This window comes from Apteryx mantelli, chromosome 18, assembly GCF_036417845.1.
Source record: "Apteryx mantelli isolate bAptMan1 chromosome 18, bAptMan1.hap1, whole genome shotgun sequence".
Taxonomy (NCBI): Eukaryota; Metazoa; Chordata; class Aves; order Apterygiformes; family Apterygidae; genus Apteryx; species Apteryx mantelli.
The window spans coordinates 5,437,492-5,460,744 of record NC_089995.1 but is presented as its reverse complement, the minus strand read 5'-3'; the positions used below and the strand labels follow the sequence as shown (position 1 = coordinate 5,460,744).

General features: G+C 42.7%; 1 protein-coding gene across 1 annotated transcript in view; it reads right to left on the bottom strand.

The window, feature by feature from the left end:
- Positions 1-23,253, bottom strand: part of PTPRT (protein tyrosine phosphatase receptor type T) — a 342,887-nt gene that overhangs the window by 68,313 nt on the left and 251,321 nt on the right. The window contains exons 12-13 of the mRNA XM_067307983.1: positions 16,339-16,375; positions 1,686-1,821 (exon numbers count right to left, since the gene is read on the bottom strand). Of these exons, the coding sequence (XP_067164084.1) occupies positions 1,686-1,821; positions 16,339-16,375 (173 nt within the window). The remainder of the gene's footprint in view (positions 1-1,685; positions 1,822-16,338; positions 16,376-23,253) is intronic.

Here is a 23,253-nt window from a genome sequence, read left to right as displayed (position 1 = left end):
TTTCACTTCCATATGTGATTGTAGAAAGTTTCATCCCCCAATAAACTAAAACGAACTCTCAGAAAGACTGCTAACTCTCAGCAAGATGCAATAACCCCGCTGAACACTGCTTGCAAATAAATTGCTGTGTGAAAATATGTGCCATCAAGACTCACTTGGGAACAAGATCCTGTTCTAGGCATGAACACAGGCTTTTGATTAAAGAACAAAATAATAAAATAGAAAGAAATTTTCCTCAGCCCTCTTTTACTGCCTTTTGTAACTAGTCATTAGGCAATTTTCATGGGAACGCAGAGCACCTGCAAAGCTGCATTACTCCTTCGAGCCAGAATGCAAATGAATAAATATAAACAATATATATAAAACCAACAAATTTTAAGTAAAAAATAAACAAGTTAAAGAAGTGTGCAAAATACAGAGAGACTCCATACTGCTAAGCAGCTCAATTTCCATTTTATGCCCACTTTTCACATATGCTCACACACATACACGCGTGGTTATCTGAAGGTCTGAGATTGCTTTATAAAACCTCACCACCTTTCTTGGAGGTATTTTTCACTCTTTAGTTTTGTTTTTGCAGTGGGATAAAAGGACCTGCTTCATACTATGAAGTTATTCTGGCAAATTCTGACCCAGTGCCGCAAAGTCTTATTTCTAAGCCTTGTATTTCAGTCCCTAGTGGCTACTCTGCATCCAAATAGCAACCTAGATGCTGCAAGCAGCTTTACTGCTATAGTCCTGGGCCCAGAGTGGACAACCTCAGCAGTGCTTCCTTCATCTTCTGTCCCCTCCACTGTCTTGCTCTCTTCTCCAGTACCTTTAAGTCATTCCGCAATCTCACTCATCCTCTTGGTTCTCATCTCTAATTCCTTACTTCTCTGGTTTTATTCAGTTCACAGAACAAATGTGCTCAAGTCTGTCCAGTTTTCAACTCTCACTGTCTTCTTTCAGTTACCACAACTCCCGACCCCCCCTTAAACAAAACCCAACTTATCCTGCTTGCATCTAATCTGGATGTTGCTTGAACAGCTTTGACCGCATTATTCTCTCTCCCTCCTTTACTGCATTCCTACGCTATCTCCACCTTCTTATGACTTTCAACACGGCTGCTTACCCTCCTTTTCAAGGGTCTTGATGCCTCATCCCTTCCCTATCACTTCAGAAGATACTATTCTTGTCTCTATTGGCTGCGAGCTCTCATCACCATGAGCTTGCAGCAGGCATTTGAGCTTTCTCCTGTGCTTTCACTTTACGCTCGAGTTTTCTGTAGATGACTGTAAATATATCACATTATTTTAAGACAAAACCTGGCTTTCCTCTGCTGTTAAAAAAGAAATCATCTTCTGCTAGACCACACTTGCGCTGAGTGCACGCACTAACACGCTGACTTCCATTGCCTCGTTTTCTCTTTGTATCTCCCTATTCACCTTCACCTGCTGTTCCTTCTCTTAAATCATTAACTCTCAGGAGTAACCACTAGTCCTGTGTTATTCACACAGTATCTGGCAAAATAGGCTTCTCTTCTGTGACTACGACTTCTTAGTGGTACTGTTATGTGCATAAATATTAACAGCTGCCCCCTGCAACCCAAATGGAGTATTTTATCTCTATCAAATTTATTCTTCTTATTGAAGTAACAGCACTCCAGCCAGGAGGTCCAAGATGGAAGCAAAGCAGAAACTTACCTTCTCTTGATGGTAAGCATTGCTCCTAAGAGGATAATAACAAACATCAGAAGACCAGCTATAACTCCGGCCATTTTCACTGTGCTGTCAACTTGCTTTTCTGGTTCCACTGCATTGGAATTCTGGGTGGAAGCTCCTTAAAAGATGGAGGGAGAGGAAGGAAGAGATAAAAAGAGAACTTGTAGAAAAATCCTGAAATGATCCAGTTTTAACATTCATTTGAAAGCCTAACAGCATACTTGCAATCTAATTGCAATAGACCAAACATCCATCTAACCTAATCCTTTGCCTTCAATAATGGCTAGTACCAGATATTTCAAAGCAAAGTGCAAAATCCCAGTGTAATGCAATTGACAGTAATATTTTACAATATTGTACTGCAGTGGGGTATTTATTCTTCTGATGCATTCAGCATACCCAGAAGTGGGAGGACCAGCAGCAGTTACAATTATCATCTCAAGTAGTTTAAGTGGAGGTGCAATCCTTACTCATTGAAATAGTGAATGTAAAAGTTTGCAGTGATATATCCCATAATAGTTTTGCAGAAACATTTTTTTTTTTACTTTTAAAATCAGGATGCATTGGTATTTCTCACTATACTAGAGTCTTGGCTTTTGTAAACATGCAATTACAATTATGCATGTTACAAGTGTTAATTCAACCCACAGAGCATCCTCCACACCGTCTAATGTATTCCATGCATGAGATCTTCTCCAGCCTAGGCAAGACAACATGATTTCTACCTCTTAAAAAAAAATAAAAAAGAAGAGTACAGCCTACACACCTAAAAATAAAACATTTTTATAAACTTATTTGTAAAGCATTTCCTCTTTTACTTACTTGTCATGATCTGACCTCAAGGTTCTGTTACCCCTCCAATAAGTGCAGAACGTGACCCTCCTCCCTGCTGCTGGGACCACTCATACAGAGCTTATTATATACCTTGGGTCTGCTGACTTTGTTACTTGCTGTACAGAATTTTTTCCAGATATAGCTTAAAGCACTGAGTTTGATTTAGAAAGGCCCACAAGATTTGAGTCATGGCTATTCTAAAAACTAAATGACCTTATTTTTTATTATATTCCTAATATACTTAACTCCTGCAAAAAACATTGCTATTGAATTTGATGGAGTTACAAGAATTCATGTTACGTGAGATCACAATCTTATCTTGGGCTTTACCTTGACTGTTGAATTCAGCCAAATCTTCCTCTACAGTTTGAACATGGTAGGAAAAGGGAATCAAAGGTGAAAACAGAGAGTTGTCATCAGAAAATTATCATGTTTTGCTCTTCTAATCACTCTGGTTAGAAGCTCAGGAAAAGCTCAATCATTTCTGTTCACGAGGTCAGGTGTTTGGGGACATGATATTCAACTTAGCCAAGGTTTTGGTGAGACAACAGAAAGCCTCAAGGGGTTATTCTTGTGACCATTTGCCACTTGTTAATCTGCATGTGTTTCAGAAGATCTCTGTCTGCAAAGATGACTCCCAATGGTTACCCCGATCAAATCAAGGAAGAGAATATAGGGCTTCCTAATATGCCCTCGACAGGGCCTGAGCTGACGGACTGCAGTGGGATGAGGATCTGATCCTGAACAAAGTAGAATATTCTCCTCTCAATTGTGTCTTGAAGAGTAAATATAAAACAATGAAACATAAATGCAAGACAAGAAAACTAACCGCTTTCAATGATGACGATACGATTTCATTTTCCCTAAAGCTGAGCTGCTGATCTAGTTTACCACAGCAAAACACAGTATTTAACCAAGCAAAAATTTTCTTTGCCGTTTGAAGAGCTTGTGTAATTTCCAGCTTTCTGTCCCTTACCACTCTACCGATCTGCTATGTGTTATGTCCAACAGCTTTGCCATTCAATTAGAGCTCACTGGTAAACTTTTGTGCGCACACGTCTGAAAAGCATTAATGGGACTCCATACCGTACCAACTGCATATCACCATCTATGTTTGGCAACATATCTTACAATTTTGGAGCAAATCTGACCAAGAGGTGAGCTATATCTCATCCAGACAGGTAACTCTGACATTGCCACACAACAAAATAAATGATAGAAGTACAAATTTTATCCTGCAAATGGCTAAAACTATACTTGTTTGACCTGAAACTCAGAGGTATCCAAATTATCCTCCACTTGAGTCCCAGTTACTCCTATGACCATAAGCGATAGGTATTGGAGAATGGTTTTCTAGCACAGTCAGATGCCCCATTTTTGTACCATCTGAATGTCCTCATGTATTGTGAACCACGTTAAAAAAAGCCAAAATATGCTGTCAGCTCCATCCTCTAATTCACTAGATTGGTTTGATTCTGCCAGGCTGTTGCTTTTCACTACAGACAATGAGGAGTCCATGGGTTTTTTTCCTTCCCATTGTAGGCTACTGCACTGTTAGAAAGAGAATAAAGGCTGATTATCCATCCTGACACCTACATGCTGTGGCGACGGATTCACTTGAGACTCCTACATAACTCTCTATCTTGGCAAAGGCCAACAATTCCTTTAGGCTACTAGTCCAACCATTTGTAAGTTGTCTCTGCTAATAGTGTCTGGGAACTGATAATATGACAGTGCCAATAAATTCCCGAGCCTCAGCATTCTTAAAGCTCTGCAATCAAACAGTCCTCTGAAGGAGCCCATTGCTTTCCTGCTATTCTGCGGGATTATTTTCCTGGTAGATGCCTACATCTCCCATGGTTAGCTGCTCTGCCACCTGCATGGCACCAGCTGTTGGTACCCGAGAACATTTCTATTCTAGCAGTGGGAGGTCTGTGAGCCCTTGCTGCAGTTGCAGAAGATCACTTCTGCTGCTCTCCAGTGTTCCTTTTCGCTGCCATTTTACGTATCTCCTTGCCTTCAACACTTTTTTGGAATTAAGTTTTGCTTCTCTCCTTTACATGCATGCATAAAGATCTAAAAATCTGCAAGCAAAAAGCCCATAAAAACTGCTCAGACGGCCATTTCACACAAATGTCTTTAAAAAGCCTTGGAAAGCTCTGCACTACTGTGCTTTAGGGGCCAACCTTTTCTTTCTGAAAAGCAATGTTTCTATACTGCTGAGATCAAAAGGGAAAGCAAATAAACTATCACCCTAGTTTCTGGTGGTGATTTCCACCACATTTCTTGGGATAAATTGTTTCTCGTACCTGAAGCTGGATACTGGAATAATAGGATATAGGATAGATCACCACTGCTATTACTGCGTGCGTTTCAGGGGCACCCAGAGGCCCCTGTTAAGGTCAGGACCCCATTACATTGTACTAGCACGAAGTAGGACAATCTTCTGCCCTAAGCTTTCTTTCTTAATAAGGTAGGCAAGTGACAGAAAAGACAGAGCCAGAGAAATGAAGAACCCAGGTCCCTTGTCTCCCTGTCTGTGCATTATCCACTAGACCAAGCTACTTCTTTCAGAGATATATATATTTATGTACTGGGACTGCACAGGCCCAGAAGCTTGACCAGAATCTGACTTTCATAGGCACCGTCATTCACCCAGCCCTATCTTACATCCACAGCTATCTGAAGATTTTAATCCTCTCCCACAGACCCCATTCTGTTTTTTTCAATCCCTTCCAAGATCCCCAAACACAGAGATCTGGCATCTTGCTGCTACGCAGAGCGCGGTGCAAGCGACACATTCATGGGAGATACAATTCTCAGCACATCGCAGAGATGCAAAAAGCACAAAGCAGGGGGAAATGGGCTCTTTTGCAAAGCTGCTAACTAATCAGCCTGCAAGAAGTCAGATTTATGGATCATCAAGCAGTGCCTGTTTTAGTAATGCACTCACAGGTACCCAAAGCCTAATCCAGGTATCCTGTTACTGAGCCTGTAATTCACAGGCACCTAAATACCAGACTATTTCAGTAATGTGCAACTACCGGAAAAATGGTTTTCTGTTGTGCCAGAAAGTTAGTTTTCTACAGCTCCTTGGGGCTTTCAAGCCTTTAAATTCCTCCTTGCTTTATATCATGGTCAAAGCTGGCAGAGCAGTGGCCGAAAGTTAGTAATCCACTTCTTAGGAACGGGAATTTTGAAATCCCAAATGAATTTCACTACAAAGGGCTGCCATCTGCATTCCAGAGTTAAATCTTTTGGAAGGTTTCTTTCATCTGAAAGTGTTTCTGTCCACAAGGAGGAAGATCTGGCGTGTTTAGCTGCTTCACCTCCTGGAAGATGGTTTTGCAGGTAAGTCCGACAGCCAAACCTCAGGTTTTTACCAGCCGTTATCAAAGAGGAGAACATGCCTCTCTCAAAATATTAAGAAATTGAAAGACCATCCACTTACCAGCAGGAGTTCATATGTAGTGCTATGCCTATCTAGAGTGATTCATATGTTCTTTAAATGATCTTTATGCTCATGCAAAGTACATAATAAATTATCCTATCTACTTTACAGACCTGGACAGAATCAAGGATATGCCTTTGGCGCTGTAGCTACTCAACAGCAGAGCTGAGGACTGATGTTTCCCAACTGATGCCCTGCAGTGACTGCATCAGATGATAGAGCATCGCACAGACAGGAAAAAGTCATGGAGAAACAGAACTGGCAGCTAAGTGAAAGAAGACACCATGGCAATCTTCCACCCAGCCATTTATGGACAGCCACATGATTTGCAAACCAAAGTTACCTTCTCTGAGGAGTTGACATACTGAAGAACATCCATGAAAGAATGATTATTGAGTGCACGCAGCTAAGCAGGACTGATGATATGAGTTTCTTCCATAAATTCTGTTACACAAACCCTAATTGAAGCATTCCTATTTAAAGCAGCAATTACAATATTTCATAAAAAATGTAACTGGCAGGAAAGAAAAAAAAATCAAAAGAGCCACAGGCATATTCCTCCTCCATAGGCGGGAGGAAAAGACAGGTATTTAAGTGAGATTTCCAAGTGGGGAGGCATAAAGAAAAAAGATGGTTAGTCCTGCAGTGGAGGTGGTACCACAACTGGCAGCAGTGTTGCTGCATTGGAGAGAGAAGCATTGGATCCCACAAGGGGAGGAGAGGAGGACAAAACCAAAATGGCTATAGGGATTGCTGGGCTAGACACCCTGGGGAAAAAGCGCCACGCAACAGTGAATAACGGAGGGTCAAAGTCAGAGAAGCAAACATGTGATGGGAGTTTCAACCACGGCTGGGTGACAGGGAGACCCAGAAAGGGGAAAAGTGAGTCTGGCGAAGACAAGGTTTGGTCTTAAATTTATAGCACCTAAGAATACTTCTTCCTCAGGTAGAATGTCACTCTTGAAACAAAAACTACTCAGAAAAATGACTTCACAACAGTATTTAACCCAGAAGAATTAATGAAAAATAATGGGTTAAAAAATCATTACGAGTTAAAATGAGCTACTCAATTGATCAGCGTAATTTCTTTGCAGCGCACGCTAGCTAGGCAGCATGCAGAACGTAGAATTTCCTAATAGACCTAGAGGCTTATTTTCAAAAGAGAGTTATTCTCAAATCACTTGTAAACATGGATTCCTTTTCTTTTTTTTTTAATGCTGTTTTCTATGTTAGTGGCCTACAAATGATTAAAGCATCTCTAACTGTAGAAATATTTTCCCTTGTATGTTCAGATCCTGGTTATACCTGCACCTCCAACAACATCGTCTCCGAGACCCAAACACAAGGGTACGTAGACAGTTATGCGTAACTAGATAACATAAAGATAGCGGTGGAATGGCATCGTTTGCTATCCTGAGCTGGTAGCGAGCCCACGGAGCAGCAAAGACCCTCCGTTTTGGCTGCCCCGCGCTGGGGGGCTGTGCAAGCCGGGCCGGTTTGCACCTTGCTGCGAGGTGCCAGAGCACCAGCGCCGGGGACGCGACGCCGGCGTTTCTTTACATCCTCAGGGAACAAAGTGAAACCTTTGATCTGATCTGAAAGACAGCTGTCGCTCTGGCCATTGCCTTGACTGTTGCAATTCCTTAAAAAAAAAAAAAAAGAACCACCACCAACACTATCGCTACATGTAACGGCACAATACTAATTTTCCGTCTCCGGGTACTGAAGCTTGCAAAAGCAAAGGCTTCCACTTGCAGGCTGAAGATTACAATGCGACATTCCCATTTTTCAAAAAAAGCTTAAAAGGAATGGAAGCAATTACGAGAGCCAAAAGCTTTCAAGCGTATTCTAAGTGGAGAGAAGCAGCAAGGCTGAGCAGCCTTGGCGAGAACGGAAGACCAAAATTTATACGAGGGATTAGCAGGCAGCCAGGTTGAATCTGTAGGAGGATGAGGGTAAACACGCAGCAAGGAATCAAGATTAGTGTTACTAAACTGAATGAGAATTAAAAAAAATAGCTCTAAGAAAATAATTGATTCTGGAGATTCCAGTCAAAACCCATCACACAAAGGCTTTTCTTCTCTCTTTCTGTTCTTCTTTCTCTCTCTTTAGAATAGAGCCACTTAATTTGTGCTACAGGCAGATATATGGTCCCCAAGAATGAGAAGGGTTATTACATTTTCTTGAAAGAGGAGCTCAGATGAAGAGCAGCTGTCATGATGTCTACGAGCGATGGGATGGTTCAGAAGGTGATGGCACATTTCCATTGTAACTCTCCACTTGTGCAGAGCTAGCTAGAGACTAGCTTTAAATTATAAAACTGGAGAAAAAGTAAAGTTCCCGTTATCACAAGGCCGAATTTACAGATACGACTTAATTTTTGTATGGTTTTAAATAGAAACAGGGAGGTGAATCTTTTCAATGATAAAGGCAAAAACATTACAGGGCACGATTAATTAACGTTTGCACAAGGCCAGCTCTCTATAAGCACTAATTTTGCTTTCGTCATGGTTATCATTAAAAACCCACAACCAGACCAGCTGCAAAATTACAAAACCAGTCAGCAAAGTCTGGAGGCGGCTATAATATGAATACCGAAATAAGGCCACCTTTCCAGTCCAGCTGCTCAAAGCTGCTCTTAACGCCATGGTGGCCTAAAAAAACCGGGTCCAGTAAGACTTCACATTCGAGCTGAAAGACCAGCATGCAGCAGAGGACACCCACCACCCTTCCGTAAAAAGGGACGCATATGGCCAACGCACTAGCGAGCCTGTGTATACACACACTCCAAGCTCTGCATAAAACAGGGGGAAACGTTCTGGCAAGCTGAAGCAGCATTTCCCCACAGGTCTCGGAGGAAACCTTGCTTTGCTCTACAGCGTTATTAAGAAATGGCCTAGCCCACACCTACCTCTCCTGTCACACATTCTAATGCTATTATAGAGTTTTTCGATGTCCAGTTCCCAAAAGAAATTGAGAACCTAATGCATTAATAATAACCCTGCCTGTTTCTGAATGGGGGTGTGTCGAGAAATCTATTTAAGGAAACAGAGGCAGAAAGTATTAGTCTAGGGTTTGTCATGCCTTTGGAAGTGCTATGTAAGGATGTTGACAACGATCATCTGTTCAGCAAAACCTTTTCAAGGGATCCACAGTAGATGAACGATGGCTGATACACCTAAGAGTATATCACATATAGGGAAACAGTGAAGAAATATTGACTATCCAGTACCTTGATGGGAAAACATGAGGGTTAGGAACATGCAACTCTACTGTCTTCTAAAATGTAACTATCTTCTGGCTTTGATGCCCAGCTACTGCTGTATTTTCCTCATGTGGCTGGCTGCTGGTTCTGCTGCAAACAAGGGCGTCTGTCCAACCCACCAGCCCCGACCACAGCATCCTTTCACACCAGGCACTCCTGCTGGATGGGGACAACAGCCTCCAGAGCACGCTGGGGAAATCCCTGCCTACTCTGATTCCTGGAGCTTGGCTCACACAAAAACAATCCATCCTATCCTGCTCTAAAAACCTGTCTTTTCCGAAGCGACCTGGAGCATGCCAGTGGCTGCTCTGAAGTGATTAGCTACAGCAGACTGAGAAAATATCTATCCTAAATCTTACCTTAAAACTTTGGCCTCTCCCTTCCATCTGGTTCTGCTAACTGGGGAGCCCTAGACTGTAGCAGAGCTCTGGAAGAGGCAGATGTCCTCTAGATACTGGGCTGAGGTCAGCAAACTCAGTTCACCTGTAGCCTCATCCAGCTCTGCACCAAGTACTCCAATAATTCAGAGCTGGTTCATTAGCTCATTGGGTTAAGGAAACCCCTAGAACAGACATTTTAAATCCCTCTACACAAGTCTGGATACTAAATTTGATGAAAATGAAGATGCTCACTAGTTAGATGGGCATTCAAATGCCAGGAAGTTTGATTTGTCTTCCCAGTGGGAATATTTTTCTGTAAGAGCAACATAAGTGTGCCTGTTATTAACATTTAATTATGGTGATACATGAACCTGTGCTCAAAAATAACTTTTAGAAGGCAGAGACTTGTTCAAGAAAAAAAACAACATTTTCATGCATCCAACTTAAAAAATGCAATGAAGTCTTCTGAAATAAATAGCACAAAACAGAATAAACCTGTCAAAGGAATAACATTCCAGTGTATCAAAAGACAAAATGCAGTAACAAACAGATTTGAAGTGGGACAAGATCTGTTTTAAAAATGCTTTATCTGTCTTCAAAACCAGAATATATTTCAGAAGATAATGGAGCCTTCTTAAATGAATTTGAGGGAACAGGACCCATTAAAGGAACAGTTTTCATATGCAGCAAACCATGTGAACAGTGTGTGGGGGGGGTTTCTCCTGATTTTCAATTATTTTTTACATTGATTTTGTTGAAGGGGTTTGGGTTCTTTTTTTTTGGCATGATTTCATTGGTCACTTTTTGGACCTGGGTTCACTTTTGAGGTCTCAAGCTTGTTACGTGCTCATCTTCCAGGCAGGCCCCTTGGCTCGGTGACAACGCTCCTCCTGGTTGCTGATGCACTACAGAAGCGCAGGACCATTTCTCTCGATTTTAAAGGCATTTGAACTCCACAGTAATCTCGGTTCTTTTCTATTCCAGTTTCACCAAGCTGCCCTTATGTGTAGTTAAAATAATTGAAGTGTGAGGAAGTCATACCTATATAGGAACAACCACGCAGTCCCAGAAGAGGAACATTCCTACAAAAATTTAATCCATCCCAAAACTGAAAAACCATCCTGCTTTTCCCCCTCCTTTCTTATGACATTACGCATAACTGTCATGTCCCGATCCTATGCCCATCTAGCTAAAGTAGAAGAAAGTATTTCCACAAGCTGGCACGATTTCTTTTCTATTTTTAAATTTTCTGGAGCATGAAGACAGTATGGGCCACAGTGTTACATACTACAATGCACTCTTATGACACACAGACCTTCAGATACGTTCTGATGGAAATCTCCAAAACACTTAAAACGTTTTGAACTTCTCCATTCGTGATTTGTGAAAGAGCCTAACGCCAGGCTAGTGAGGGTTTGATTCTGCAGTGCCTCTGATGCCCACAGGAGTGTGCAAACAGAGGGCTTGGAGAATTAAGTCTTCATTTTTCCATCATCATTTCTCCAACAGCAGGACCCAGAAGTCCAAATGCCAGTGTAATAACCAGCCCCAGAAAATGCAATAGCTTCTTAAATACACAAATAACAAATGAAAAATCATCTCCATGCATGCTCAGGGAGATCTTCAGCCTCTGTAGAGGGCCAACAAGGAATCCATGTGCTGCCTAAGTCACGCTTGAACGCTCTTGTGAAGACTTAAGTGTTGTTTGGGCCTCCAAGTGACCTTCTGTACAGGCATACATTCACCTCAGTGCAAAAGAAGGGCCATGTAAGAGAAAGCCTCCTTTTTCATTATAGTTAGAATAATTTAAAAATTATCTTCCCATGCAGACAAAACATGAAACAAGAGGTCATAAAGCAGCTCAGACTTCCAGAAGTTGTAACAATCTTCCCTTTCCTGAACTGATAATCACCTGTGCTCAAGAGGCTGGGCGGGTTTCGGGTGGTTACCTGCCTATTACTGCTAAGAACAAGGAAAATCGTTCCCAGGCAGCATGCACAAGAAAACAAAAAGGAAAAGAAAATAAAAATGTACCTCATAATGATAAACTTCCATTTTTTTTTTTAATTTGCAAGAACTCACATTTAGAAGAAAGAAGAAATGAGTATCAAGAGATAAGGAACCATTAATGAACCCTCTGCCTTGGTTTCAATTGCACTGTGAAATTAATTTAATGCACTCTAAGGATACAAGAGGTAATCGCTCACTTTTGGTAAGAGGTTGCAATTTTCTCTAATAAAGTATCAATATAAATATGTTGCTTTAAGACAGGGAGAACAAGTCAGTCAATTCAGAAAGAATTGGACATATTAAAATAAATGCCATCAAGGAAGCCAAATGGTAAAACTAATAAATATATTAGCTGAATGAAAATTGTATGGTGGAGAGCTGGTAAACTGGGGCTTCATTACAAACTTATTTTAAAGTATATTTTATGCTAATGATAGGCATCCAAGTGACCGATACCATGAAAGACATCACTAATTAAAAAAGAGTAGCTGTCCATCTGAGGAGATATGTTTATGGCTGGAAGCAGTAAGAAATCTGAGACCAGCGACTCTGAAAATAAATACATGCACAGATACGAGAGGTTAATAAAGCTCGCGGACTTCAGACATGCTGACAAGATGTGAAATGGCCGCACAGACTGGACAAACGCAGAGAGCTTTCTGGTGGGCTGTCAAAAGTCACCGCAGCAAAAGCTGACAAGTCGCTGCCCCTGGCCCTTTTCATTGGCATCAGCCAGCTCCTACACTGAGATGCTGGAGGGAAGGAGATGTGCTCCACAGGCGTGCTCGCCCTGCTGGTACCCACCAACCGCGCTTTGGAGGATGTGCTGCTGCTGTCAAGACCTAGTGCGCTGAAACGCTGGAGCGACCCTGACATCTCAGCCAGCACACAAAGATTTGCGAGACCTTCCCCGGGACCACGAGGATCAAGTTCCTCCAAAGAGGAGCAGCACGCAGGGAAGGCACGCTGCAGAGGGCACCCCGTGAAGGATGGCAAGCAGCCCTGGATGGAGCTGAGCTGCAAGGGAAAGGGCTCAACCCGACCGGTCTAGGTCTAAATGCTAAAATTGAGATCTCAGTGACACTAAGGGGGAGGAGGGAAAACGGGGAAGTATCCAAAATTCTTTTTAATGGTCTAGAATATTTTTGAAGAGATGTCTACTTCAATTTTATTGTTTTCGAGGCAAAAAGCGCACTGCCTTGCAGCCTGCCGAAGTAGTGATGATGGAAGAACCTCATGAACCTCGCAAGTAATTAAAGCTACTCGGCTTCTGAACTGGTGCCTTGCAGCAACACCCAAGATGTGTTATAATCCCCCAGTAACACATTGCCTGACACATTTTATCGCTTAATTATTCCCACATTCATGTTTACTGCCCTTGGTAATCCAGCACTTCAAGAGAATACTTGCCTTGCTTACACGTACCTTGATTCTAATCCCTGTTTTACTGGTGGAAATCAGAACTCATTTCACTAATGTTAACAGAGTTATGGGAGTGCCAAATGTCTAATGAAAAAATCAGGCCAACAGCCAGAAATGAATCTTTAAGCTGACACCGGTAGCACACATTTATTCTCTTGTGTCAATTTGCAAACCAAAATATGCTCATTCTCTGGTACGAACTTAAAATGGAGCTTTAGGACTGGCGATGTTGAGCCTAGCCTAGACTCCCAAGTTTAGTCTTTCTGTCTCTTGCCAATACTACAAGCAAAGACACCACAGTCATATCTTTGCCAGCAGCTCTGATGAATTTGTTCAAGGCAGATTACAGACTCGCTCATTCTAGCCTCAGAAAGAAAACATTGCAAATAAAGACAACTACAGGGCAATGCCATTAAATATGATCAATATAACGAGTGGAGAGAAGAGGGCGCAGACACAGCTGGTCAGCTAGAACATCCCAGTCATTCTTTGATCAGACACAGTGTAATTACAGTTTCCTGAGTGTCTCTGTCTCTCGCTACCCAGTAGAGATGGGGCAGATATGAACCCCCTTTTCAGGGGCTTGGATGGAGCGTGGCTACGTCCTCCTACTCATAAGCAAGGAGAGAGTTCAGCCTTAAGACACATGAGAATCTTAAATGAAGAAAAAGCTCCAAAGCACAGAACCACCTTATTTAGCTATTGCTCAGCTGCCCATACTTCACAAGACTCTTTAGAAGTGCCAGTAATGGAAGATAACGGTACATTATCAAGACGACAGATTCGCTTGTGGTGCTACTTTCCCTGTGTGCTGCAGCCAATATGGTACCTTTAAAGAGCCAAAACGGGCATAAAATTAGCCACAGATGTGCATATTTCCAGTGTCCTTGCTAATGGTCAGGCACTGAAAACTGCAAAACAGCAAATCACAGAGCAAGGAAAAGAAAAAACAAAAAATCACCACCTACAGAAAAAAAAGTATTCCACAGAAATTTCCACACTCCATGTATAAAGAAAGATTTCTGCCCATAAATCAAAAATTATATCCATTGAGACAGTGAGAATAAACACTAGCACTACCATAATCTCTTGCCCTTTTCCATTTATGTGAATCAAGAAAAATGCTAGAGTAAGATTATCAGAAAGCAGTGGCTCTAGGCATCCTCACGTTCTACCCATCTCTTTCATTCCTCTTATTAGATTAATATTACTAAGAAATCACTTTTTAAAAAGAGCCAACATTCAGAAATGACAGAACGAGGGGAGCTTGTTGACTCTTCTTTGTGACCTAGCAGGTTAATGACAATTAAATCAGCTTGCAGAAGCCAACTAAAACACTTACGTGAATCTTTTCTGAATTACCCCAATCAGACTGTGCAAATCAAAAGATCATGTAAGAATAGGATTTTTCAAGCTACGTTGAGTTTGGATTTTTTTAAATCTGAACAATAGTCATAGAATAAGTATCTTTTCTGTTAGCATGACAGCATTCTTCTACCAACTCCAAAAACAGGAATCACTGAAATGGAAGAAACTACAGGTTTCCAAAAATGTATGAATCCAGTTTCTCTGATCTCATGAAGAGATCATGACCTGCAGCTACATTCTGGGAAACCCTTGGGAGGCTCATTTCACCCAGACTTGTTCTATCCAAGCCTACTCTTTCTCTTTCTACCACCAGAAAGCCAAAATTAGGTTATCTGCAATGGTGATATCACTCATAGATTGGAAAAACTGAGGGGGAAGGAGAGGAGATTGAGACAAACAAAATGTTTCTAACCTGGAGATATGAATTAAATGAAGATTTTATGAGGATTTTTTTTAAAGAGAAAAGCAACAAGAGCTTATGAGGACCACCACAGCCACAGACAGAAAGGAAACAGGGCAGAAACAGCTCATCCTCCTCGGCTTTCAGTGGTGACACAACTGCTTACAGCACCAGCAGTTCCCAGTATCAGGTCTAAGCGGTGATTAGAGTCACCCAGGTGGTGACTCCATGCAATGCTGTCCCAGTGTACAGCACTGCGCGTAACACATCCAGGGATGTCTCACGGCAAGGAAAAAGACCTCTGCTGCTGCCAGACAACGGCTAGCTGGGACTTCTTTGATGCCTCCCAACTCCTCTCTAAGTGCAGAAGCAGAATCAGTCAGAAGAAAACACCTAAAAGTAATTAGCTTCTGTTACTGCTACAAGAGAGAAAGGAGTGAAAGGATGGAAAAGAACGGGACGGTGCCTCTTCACAAAAGAGGGTCATGGATTCCTGCCAATTTTATTCAGCTCTGGAAAGACTCCACAGGCAGTAATGGAGATATTCCATGTTAAAATAAAGCAGCAAAAACACAAGATGCAGCCTCGAGTTTTGAAAACGGAAATCTACCTGTAACACGGCCCACGGCAATTACCTATCATTTCCTTACAGCTCATTTTGAAACTAGATATGTGTTGAGGAAGTCTTTTTGCAGCTACTCCTCTGTTTGTGTCACGAGTAAATTGCTTTACCGACACCTTTGCTGGCAAAGTAGCCCCTGGGGTGATGCTGAAGTCCTTAGGAGAGTTGTTAAAAGCAACTCTAAAATCCAGAAAGTAACCAAGACATTGTTATCACTGGTCCCTCAAGAGCTACACCTTGTGAAGCAGACCTGGGGGTCAGAGCACTGCATCTTAACAATATACCGCCAAATCGTTTATATCGGGCTTGCTCAGCGCTAATGCGTGGTCTACCCTGAACTTCCCCCAACGAAAAGGAGAAATTTTGTTTTTCTTATTTATCTTATAATTCAACCAGTTTGCTGAATTAAACCAAGAAAATGGTGAGATAGAAGACTTGTGCCCTGCTGCGTTCAAGGTTAGGGTTTTCAAAATCCATTGAAAGTCAGGCTTACGGGAGATCTCTTACTTATCTACTTCAGACAGTTGCAGAGAGAATGAAGTTAATAGGAAGCGTTTTCAGTCACATTCTGCCAACAGCAAGGACAGCCGTCAGCACAGGAAAGCTGAAGACAGAATATGGGAAAGGAGGAACCACAGAGAGAGAGGGATACCCTGTCTTAAGAAATAACAGAGTCCACATATCCAGTAAAGGGGTTCTGGAAATTGCTGTTCTGCCTTTACCATCTTTAAAAACTCCTTAAAAACAAACAAACAAACAAACAGAGGCTTGCCCTTTGAAAAGGAGACTTGTCCTTTGAATAGTAAATGTAATCAAGTTGTGTCACCACTGTAGCTTTTACATTACTGGCCTCGTGCTTTACAGGAAAAGGAGACTCACATACCTTTGGTTGCCAGCCGGACACAGTTGATTTTTGTTTCCTGAAAAATATAAAAGGATAGGAAAACATCAAGGTGTGTAATTTGCCCATCTGCAATAAACACACATCCCTTAAAAACAAGCACTAAAATAAAATTAGCATTTTTCTTACACTTCATTTCTGAAAACACCTCCAACACTTCCATAAGACACTCCATACTAATGGACCTGCACACAGCTGCTTTGCTAACTGCTGGAAATTAGAATGACAATATGTTTTTCCACACTAGATGTGTGAGTGATGGGTCCCACATAACGGGTTGATTAACTAACAGGAATTACCAGTTAAATGACCTGATCTGTAATATGCAGAGAAGCCTTGGGTCAAAAGTACATGCAACTGCACATCTAATTTTCATGCACCATTACTACAAATTTTGCAAATTGGGTATTTATTTAAACACATGGCACAGAGACACCTAAGCAGTCATTTGAATACTGCAGCTATCTGAAATGTATGGGAAGCAAAGCAGCATGTCGTACGGCTAGCCCTGCCAAACACGCTATTCAAACACGACCCAAACCACCGCAGGTTTTTCATCACGGAGCTGGGAAAAAACCCAACACCTTTGTTCCATCCACCTCAGAGTCCACAGATCTGCATAAACAGTAATTTGGATGTGAACAACATTGTTGTATTTGGCTTAACTAAAAACCCCCAAATTCGGCAGTCTTCTCAGGCCATCTCCATTGAAAACACATCCTTTCTGGTATCCCAAAGTCCTCATTCTGCAGCCATTATTGGCACGGATTACTTCTGCTCTATACATGATCGCCATCCAAATCCTAATGCGTTGCTTCAGTTAGAAAAGTGACTTTGTCAGTCAGTAATCTGCTGCAGGGGTTTCTGAGCACTTTATGTCTTTACACGCTCTTGTACGTGTCTCAGGTGTAATGAATACTGCATAAATTACTGCATGTAACAATGCTACATTAATATGGATGCGGCGTGTGCTCTGGAAACAACAGCCTGGCAGATGCACTGCTGAGCAGCAGCTCATTCCACCCTCCAGCAATAATAGGAACATGGTAAAAGGCTGGATTTGCTCTTGGAGACAATCTGTTGCACCTGGGGCAGAGCCTCCTTGGCCCCAGCAGAAACGCATGGCCGCACCGCGCCTCCCTCCTTGCACGCGGTTGCATGCAGGAAGGACAGCAGGATCCATGGGATCCATGCTCTGGGACGTACGATAGCGAATCCTTCTGATCCCTCTCCACGTGCTCCTCAAGGTACAAATTGGCCGTGCTGGTTGGATAAAAGCAACCCCATGTGTATTCCGGAAAGAAAAGGGTATTCAGAAGGACAACCTCTCCTTCTCACCTTGCCTTGAAACACTCTTAAGGAGCTCCTGGATCACTGGACACATGGTGTCCATCACAGCCAGCCCTACCCAGGCACACTGTCCTCAGCATGCGACCAAAGTGCCGTTTGTCCCAGTAAACCAGAGCCATATCTCTTTGTGCACTGACTCCTTTCATCCCGCAGAAACGACCCCTCTGCACAGCTTGTACAACTGTCAGCGCCGGCAAGTCAACCAAGCTGCCCGACGGAGCTCTGCGCTGCCTTCTGCCTCCCGCAAAAGCAGCTCCAATTGCCAGCTAGTCCAGAAATCCCAAATCTTTATTACCAGTGATGATATATGAAGCGGGAAGAACACAGCTTTACTTTCAGAGCCTGGCCTCAGCATGTAACGATGGAAATAATAATAACAACCAATCCTGATGTAGTTTATAATCTAAGGAAAGGTGACCCAGAAAATCAGCAATGAAAAATAAACCTTGAATATCAAGATAGCATTTTTGCAGTCCAAAAGTAGCTGGGGACTTGCACGGATTTTGTCACGGAAATTTTTTTCTTTTTGGTAGCTACTGCTTCGTACTAGCTCCAAAGTGCAACAGAAAGCTGGAGAAATTAGTCAATGCCGAGAAAAGAATAGGTGAGAAAACAAAAAATGGAATCTTGTTAATGAAGCTGTAACTGATCTCATTTGAGCATGTACATATTCCTGCACATTACCCTCCCACAGGGTAATTTGAGAAGACAGGATACAGTGCGCTCTGTTTGCATTTACATCTCCTAATTGCTGCATTTAGCACAGACAGTCATCCTTAGCAAAAGACAGTGATCGGGTATTGCCAAAAGGAAGAGCAATCCATCGCTTGAGGAACAAGTCCTCAGGCCTTCAGTTCACATTGCATCTTCTGAGAAGAAGAACTTGAAAGCAACTTGAAAGGACACCGGACGTACAGCTACTGGGGATGCTAAAGCCTAAAGAAGGGAGCTCAGTCCATATTCCTCATTAGGGCTGATTATTCCTTTGATTTCCATTGATCGTCTCATTGATCAACCCAGTGCTTCTCTCTTTGACGTCTCATAAACAATTTTTTTTTTCATATTTACTGCATCTTTGTTTGAGTTTGCCTGTACTTTTCTGCCAACAAACAGAATAAATAAATACAGATTTTTTCCCCTCCAAACAGTAAAATGATTATCAGACAACCACACCTGTTTTCTGAAAAATACTAGTCTTGATTCAGGCAGAGTGTTTACTTGTTCACGGTAAAATAAGATGCTTCTGTTTAGGCAACAGTAGAACAGGAACAAATAATATAGTTAATTCTCAAATATCCATCCAGGTGGCTTAAGGCAATTGTAAGAAAAATCGTGAAATAAAGGGATTAAAAAAAAGTTTTAGAAAAACAAAAGTACTATCCCCAGATTTCAGTCCCCTGATTGTCCCTGCATGTTCTTTCAAGTGGGTCATTTCATGAGGCCACAGAAGATTTAAGAGGCCTTATATCTGCAACAATCTTCACGGTGTTACCCAAGAGCTTACATATTTAGGATAAGATACCAGTTTTGTATTACGGCTAGTCACAGGATTTACTCAAATTGAGATCCCAGGCCCACTGCTACTTTGGCCGTACAGCATGGCCAGGTTATGGTACCACAGACACTTCGTATTCAGGCAGTAACAGAACAATATAGGTATATTTTATCCCGAACCCCAGGAGCACGACAACATTGCGGTTTCCATCTGCGTGACCCATGCTACAGCTCTTGATCAGACTTTCCTTTGCCGACGTGCACGTGGTTATGGGAGTTGGGTCGCTGGACCCAGCTCCCCTGCGCACCCCATGGTTGTGACGTACCCTGACGGGCTCCTCCTGGAGCGTGGACATCTGAATCTTCTACCATTTCAACTGTGATGTTCTAGCATTCTCTGAATATAGTTTGCTTCCTTCCAAAGAAAGGGAGCTGATCCTACCTACTACTCATTTAGGTTCCTAAAAGCACGTTTCACTGAAGTGCGCTGGATGCTGACAAGTTCTGCCTCCATCGCTGTAGTGTTTGGATGGAAACAATTTTCCGCAGAAAGGGGCTACGAGGGCAGCAGGACATATGTTTATGTGACAGCTGCATCTTCACAACCCAAAAGGGCGAATGATTTTTTTCTTTCCTCTTTTAAAATGACAGCTTGCTGCTTCCAGACGATGAACAATAAAACAAGCAGGCTCTTCCATCCATCTGTTTTCGCACCCACAATTTTCTTCCTTCCTTTACCATTATCACGCAGCTGCGTTAGCGAAGCGGCGCGTTCGCCGTCCCAAGAGCACGGCAGCAGCAGCAGGGCGAGGACCACGGTCCCTGTGCTTGCTCTTCAAGGCTGTCCCGCAACGGGCAGTTTCATCAAGGAGCTCAAACTGGGCACAGGCAATTTGCACTTTTGCTGCTGCCCCGATGATGCAGACAAGGAATTACCAATCTCCTGCTTGGCTTCAAACATCACCTTTAGTACCCTGTGCCCCAGAGCTATGCTGAACGTGCTTGTAGGCAACCTGTTTCCCATAGGAGCCGAACCACGGCCCCATTAGCCGAGCGCCCTAAGGAATTATTTTTTCGGTTCTTAGCAAATTTTGCCCAAATTTGGGGGAGCTCTAGGCCACGTCTTTGCTATCTCACTGAAGGCAACTGTTTGCTGTGTTTAAAATTAATCATGCGCGTGGCTTTGCAGGATCCGTGGGCTCCCCTATAATTTCTATTGCCAGTTTAAGAAAACTGCTAATTCTCCAAGAGGACTAAGCCAAACCTTTATAACGCCTTTCCAATACCAGCTATTTTTGGTGTCTTAGTGTTGTGGGCTTTTATTTTATTATCTAAAATAAAAAGTTACTTGAATGATATATAGTTAATCATTTATTACTCACATCTCCCAACCTCCCAAACCCTGAAGTTAAACGAGAGGGTATTATTTAAGTGAATAATAGAACCATCATGAACACACTCAGGCCCACACATTCTGGCCCAGGATGGCCAGCCAGATGTGCGAACAAGGGCTTACAAAGAGCACAGTGTTTCCAGAACTGCTGTACTGTTGCCCCAGAAGCTCCAACATGTAGCTTAGAAGAATAAGCATCAGTGGACAAAACTGTACATCTGAAAACCTGATGAATACAGAGCTCCTCAAAGCTCTTTAACTGTTTGCAGAAGCAATGTACCTAGGTACTACTCAAGTTCTCAGAACGGGGCTCATGCTGAATTAAAGCACCCCGCCAGCTTTCTGTGGGCCATCTCCCACAGGGATGAATCTCACCTTAAACGCTGGCAGCTCTAACCATACCTCCAAAATCTCCTAGAAGGATGTTCTGTATTGTGATGAGACCTGTCGGCGTCTAGAAATCCAGCCTGAAGTCCCCTGCTAATAATGAACTGCACAATTGTGCATGTAGTACAAGTCATTAGAGAGAAAAAAAAAATCAATGAGAAACTCTGGAGAGTCTATCATTCCTTCAAAAATAATATTCCCATTGATTACTGTGGTGCTACTTGCACGCTGCTGGCCTGAAAACATCACTCACCTGTTGGACCACCAGGCTGCAGAAACAGCTGGCGGCACCTTCCACATCATCTCCAGCTGCGCTACGAAGGCTCCTGCCTCATTTCCCACTTAGAGGAAAAACGGCCAAGAATTATTGATTGCAACTGCGCTGCTGCAGATTTCATTTTAACTCAGAGGAGTAAAATTCAACAACTGCAGGAAGGATTTCTAGGAAGCTCTGGTTTCTGGGCTACTTAAAATTCAGGCAGGTTTCACAGCAACTGAAGAATCTTCCCCGGCTGAATGTGTTTGCTGGATCACTAACCAGAGACTGGCACCTACGATGACCCAGAGAAAGAACTTGGGAGCAATAAAACCTGCAACATTTAACTTTGATTATTAAGCCAGTACAACGACAAGAGCGGGTGAGGAGTAACTTGATGTTGTCATCTTGCACCAGGCTCAGCTTTCAGAAGGAGAAGGACATTGCAAGGACTGGTGCTGGGAAGGGGCTGAGCACAGGGAGGGTTTTCGGACAGGGGAAACTTCCCGCTGTGTCAGACAGCCGACATTGCCGGTGGCACCGGGAGAAATGGCAAATCCCAGGTAATTACCCAAATGGTGGCGGCACGCACGGAGATTTTGCCAGAGCACCTACAGAAGCCATTGCCTATGCTGCTTTTTGTGTCACGTCTCGTACCACCTCCTTCTAACAAATAAACAGTCTCTAATTGTGCTTCTCACCCACACAAAACCTGCAGCTTCTGTTTCCTTCTCTTTTTTCCTGTTTAATTTTCTCCCCCCTCTTACTTCAAACTCTTGACACATTTCTGTTCAGCATCTGGCTTTCGACAATCCCTAGGAGGGAGAGGCACACGATTTGGAAGGGTTTTGCACAACAGAGCTGAGAACGATGCTGCCGCGCACACGTGCTATTTAGACCCGTCTCTGGAAGCAACACCACGTTGACCAGATTTCACGCGACGGTCCAGAGAAAAGGATTCAGCGAGCGACAGCTATCTTATTCAGACTCGCAAACAACAAACACAGCGTTGCCGCGAGAAGGCAGGGAAGCTCGCAATCTGGTTTTGCAGCAATTTGCCACACTTGTTCTGCACCCAGCTGTTAATTATGTTCCTTTCAATGCAACAATCACGGCTAATGGTTACAGAGCAGACAAGAACGCCAAATGAGCACAACCCTCCGCGTACAGAGGCGCCGAAACAATGCGGAAACTCCTAAACCACAGCCACCTCCTCTTCATCAAGCTTTTTGACCAAACACAGAACGGTTCTTCAAATCAACCCCCCCACTCTGGAGTCCTACATTTCCAAAGGAAGGTGTTATGGTTCACTGCACGAAGGTTTCTCATTGCAGGTTCCAGGCGTGGAAAGAAGCTTCATCTTTCCAAACCTGCCAATGATTAATGCAACTGCAGAATAGCCTAGTTAAAATAGGAGTGGCAATAGTCTATTAAAAAGGTTTTAATGTGCAAGGGAACACAAGGTTGTATTTTAATCCTGCTAAATGGTAGTGTTTCAGAATTTCTGCAGACATGCATTATCGGAAACGCCACACTGCAGCCGTGTTTGCAGGCTCTATGAGGACCACAGTCAAAACTGCTCAATTTGTAGATCCGAGTGTCTCCCCAGAGCTCTAAATACAAATTATACCTGCAAACAATTCTGGGAACAAAGCAAAACTCATTATTTACAGCTGTAAAAGACTGGATGCAAATCAGACCCTAATGTTTGAAATGCAGGACTTAAGGATTTCATCATGAAACAAAAAGTATCATGGTTATTCAGCTGAAGAGCCAAATTCCACTCTTGGACCTGCACCCAGCAGATGGTATCCTGTTATATTTTCTCTATGTTTTTTCCTGCACTTATCAGCTAAACTGCACTTTAAGGATACATAAGCATATGCTGCACCTACACAAATTATTAACACAAGAGGCAACTGCTTGCTCAAATAGGAATTTGTTTCGCCTGGCAGGGTATTTCTTTTACCTGTACTCACAAACTGCATATTGTTGCATGCAGGCTCTTTGGATTATT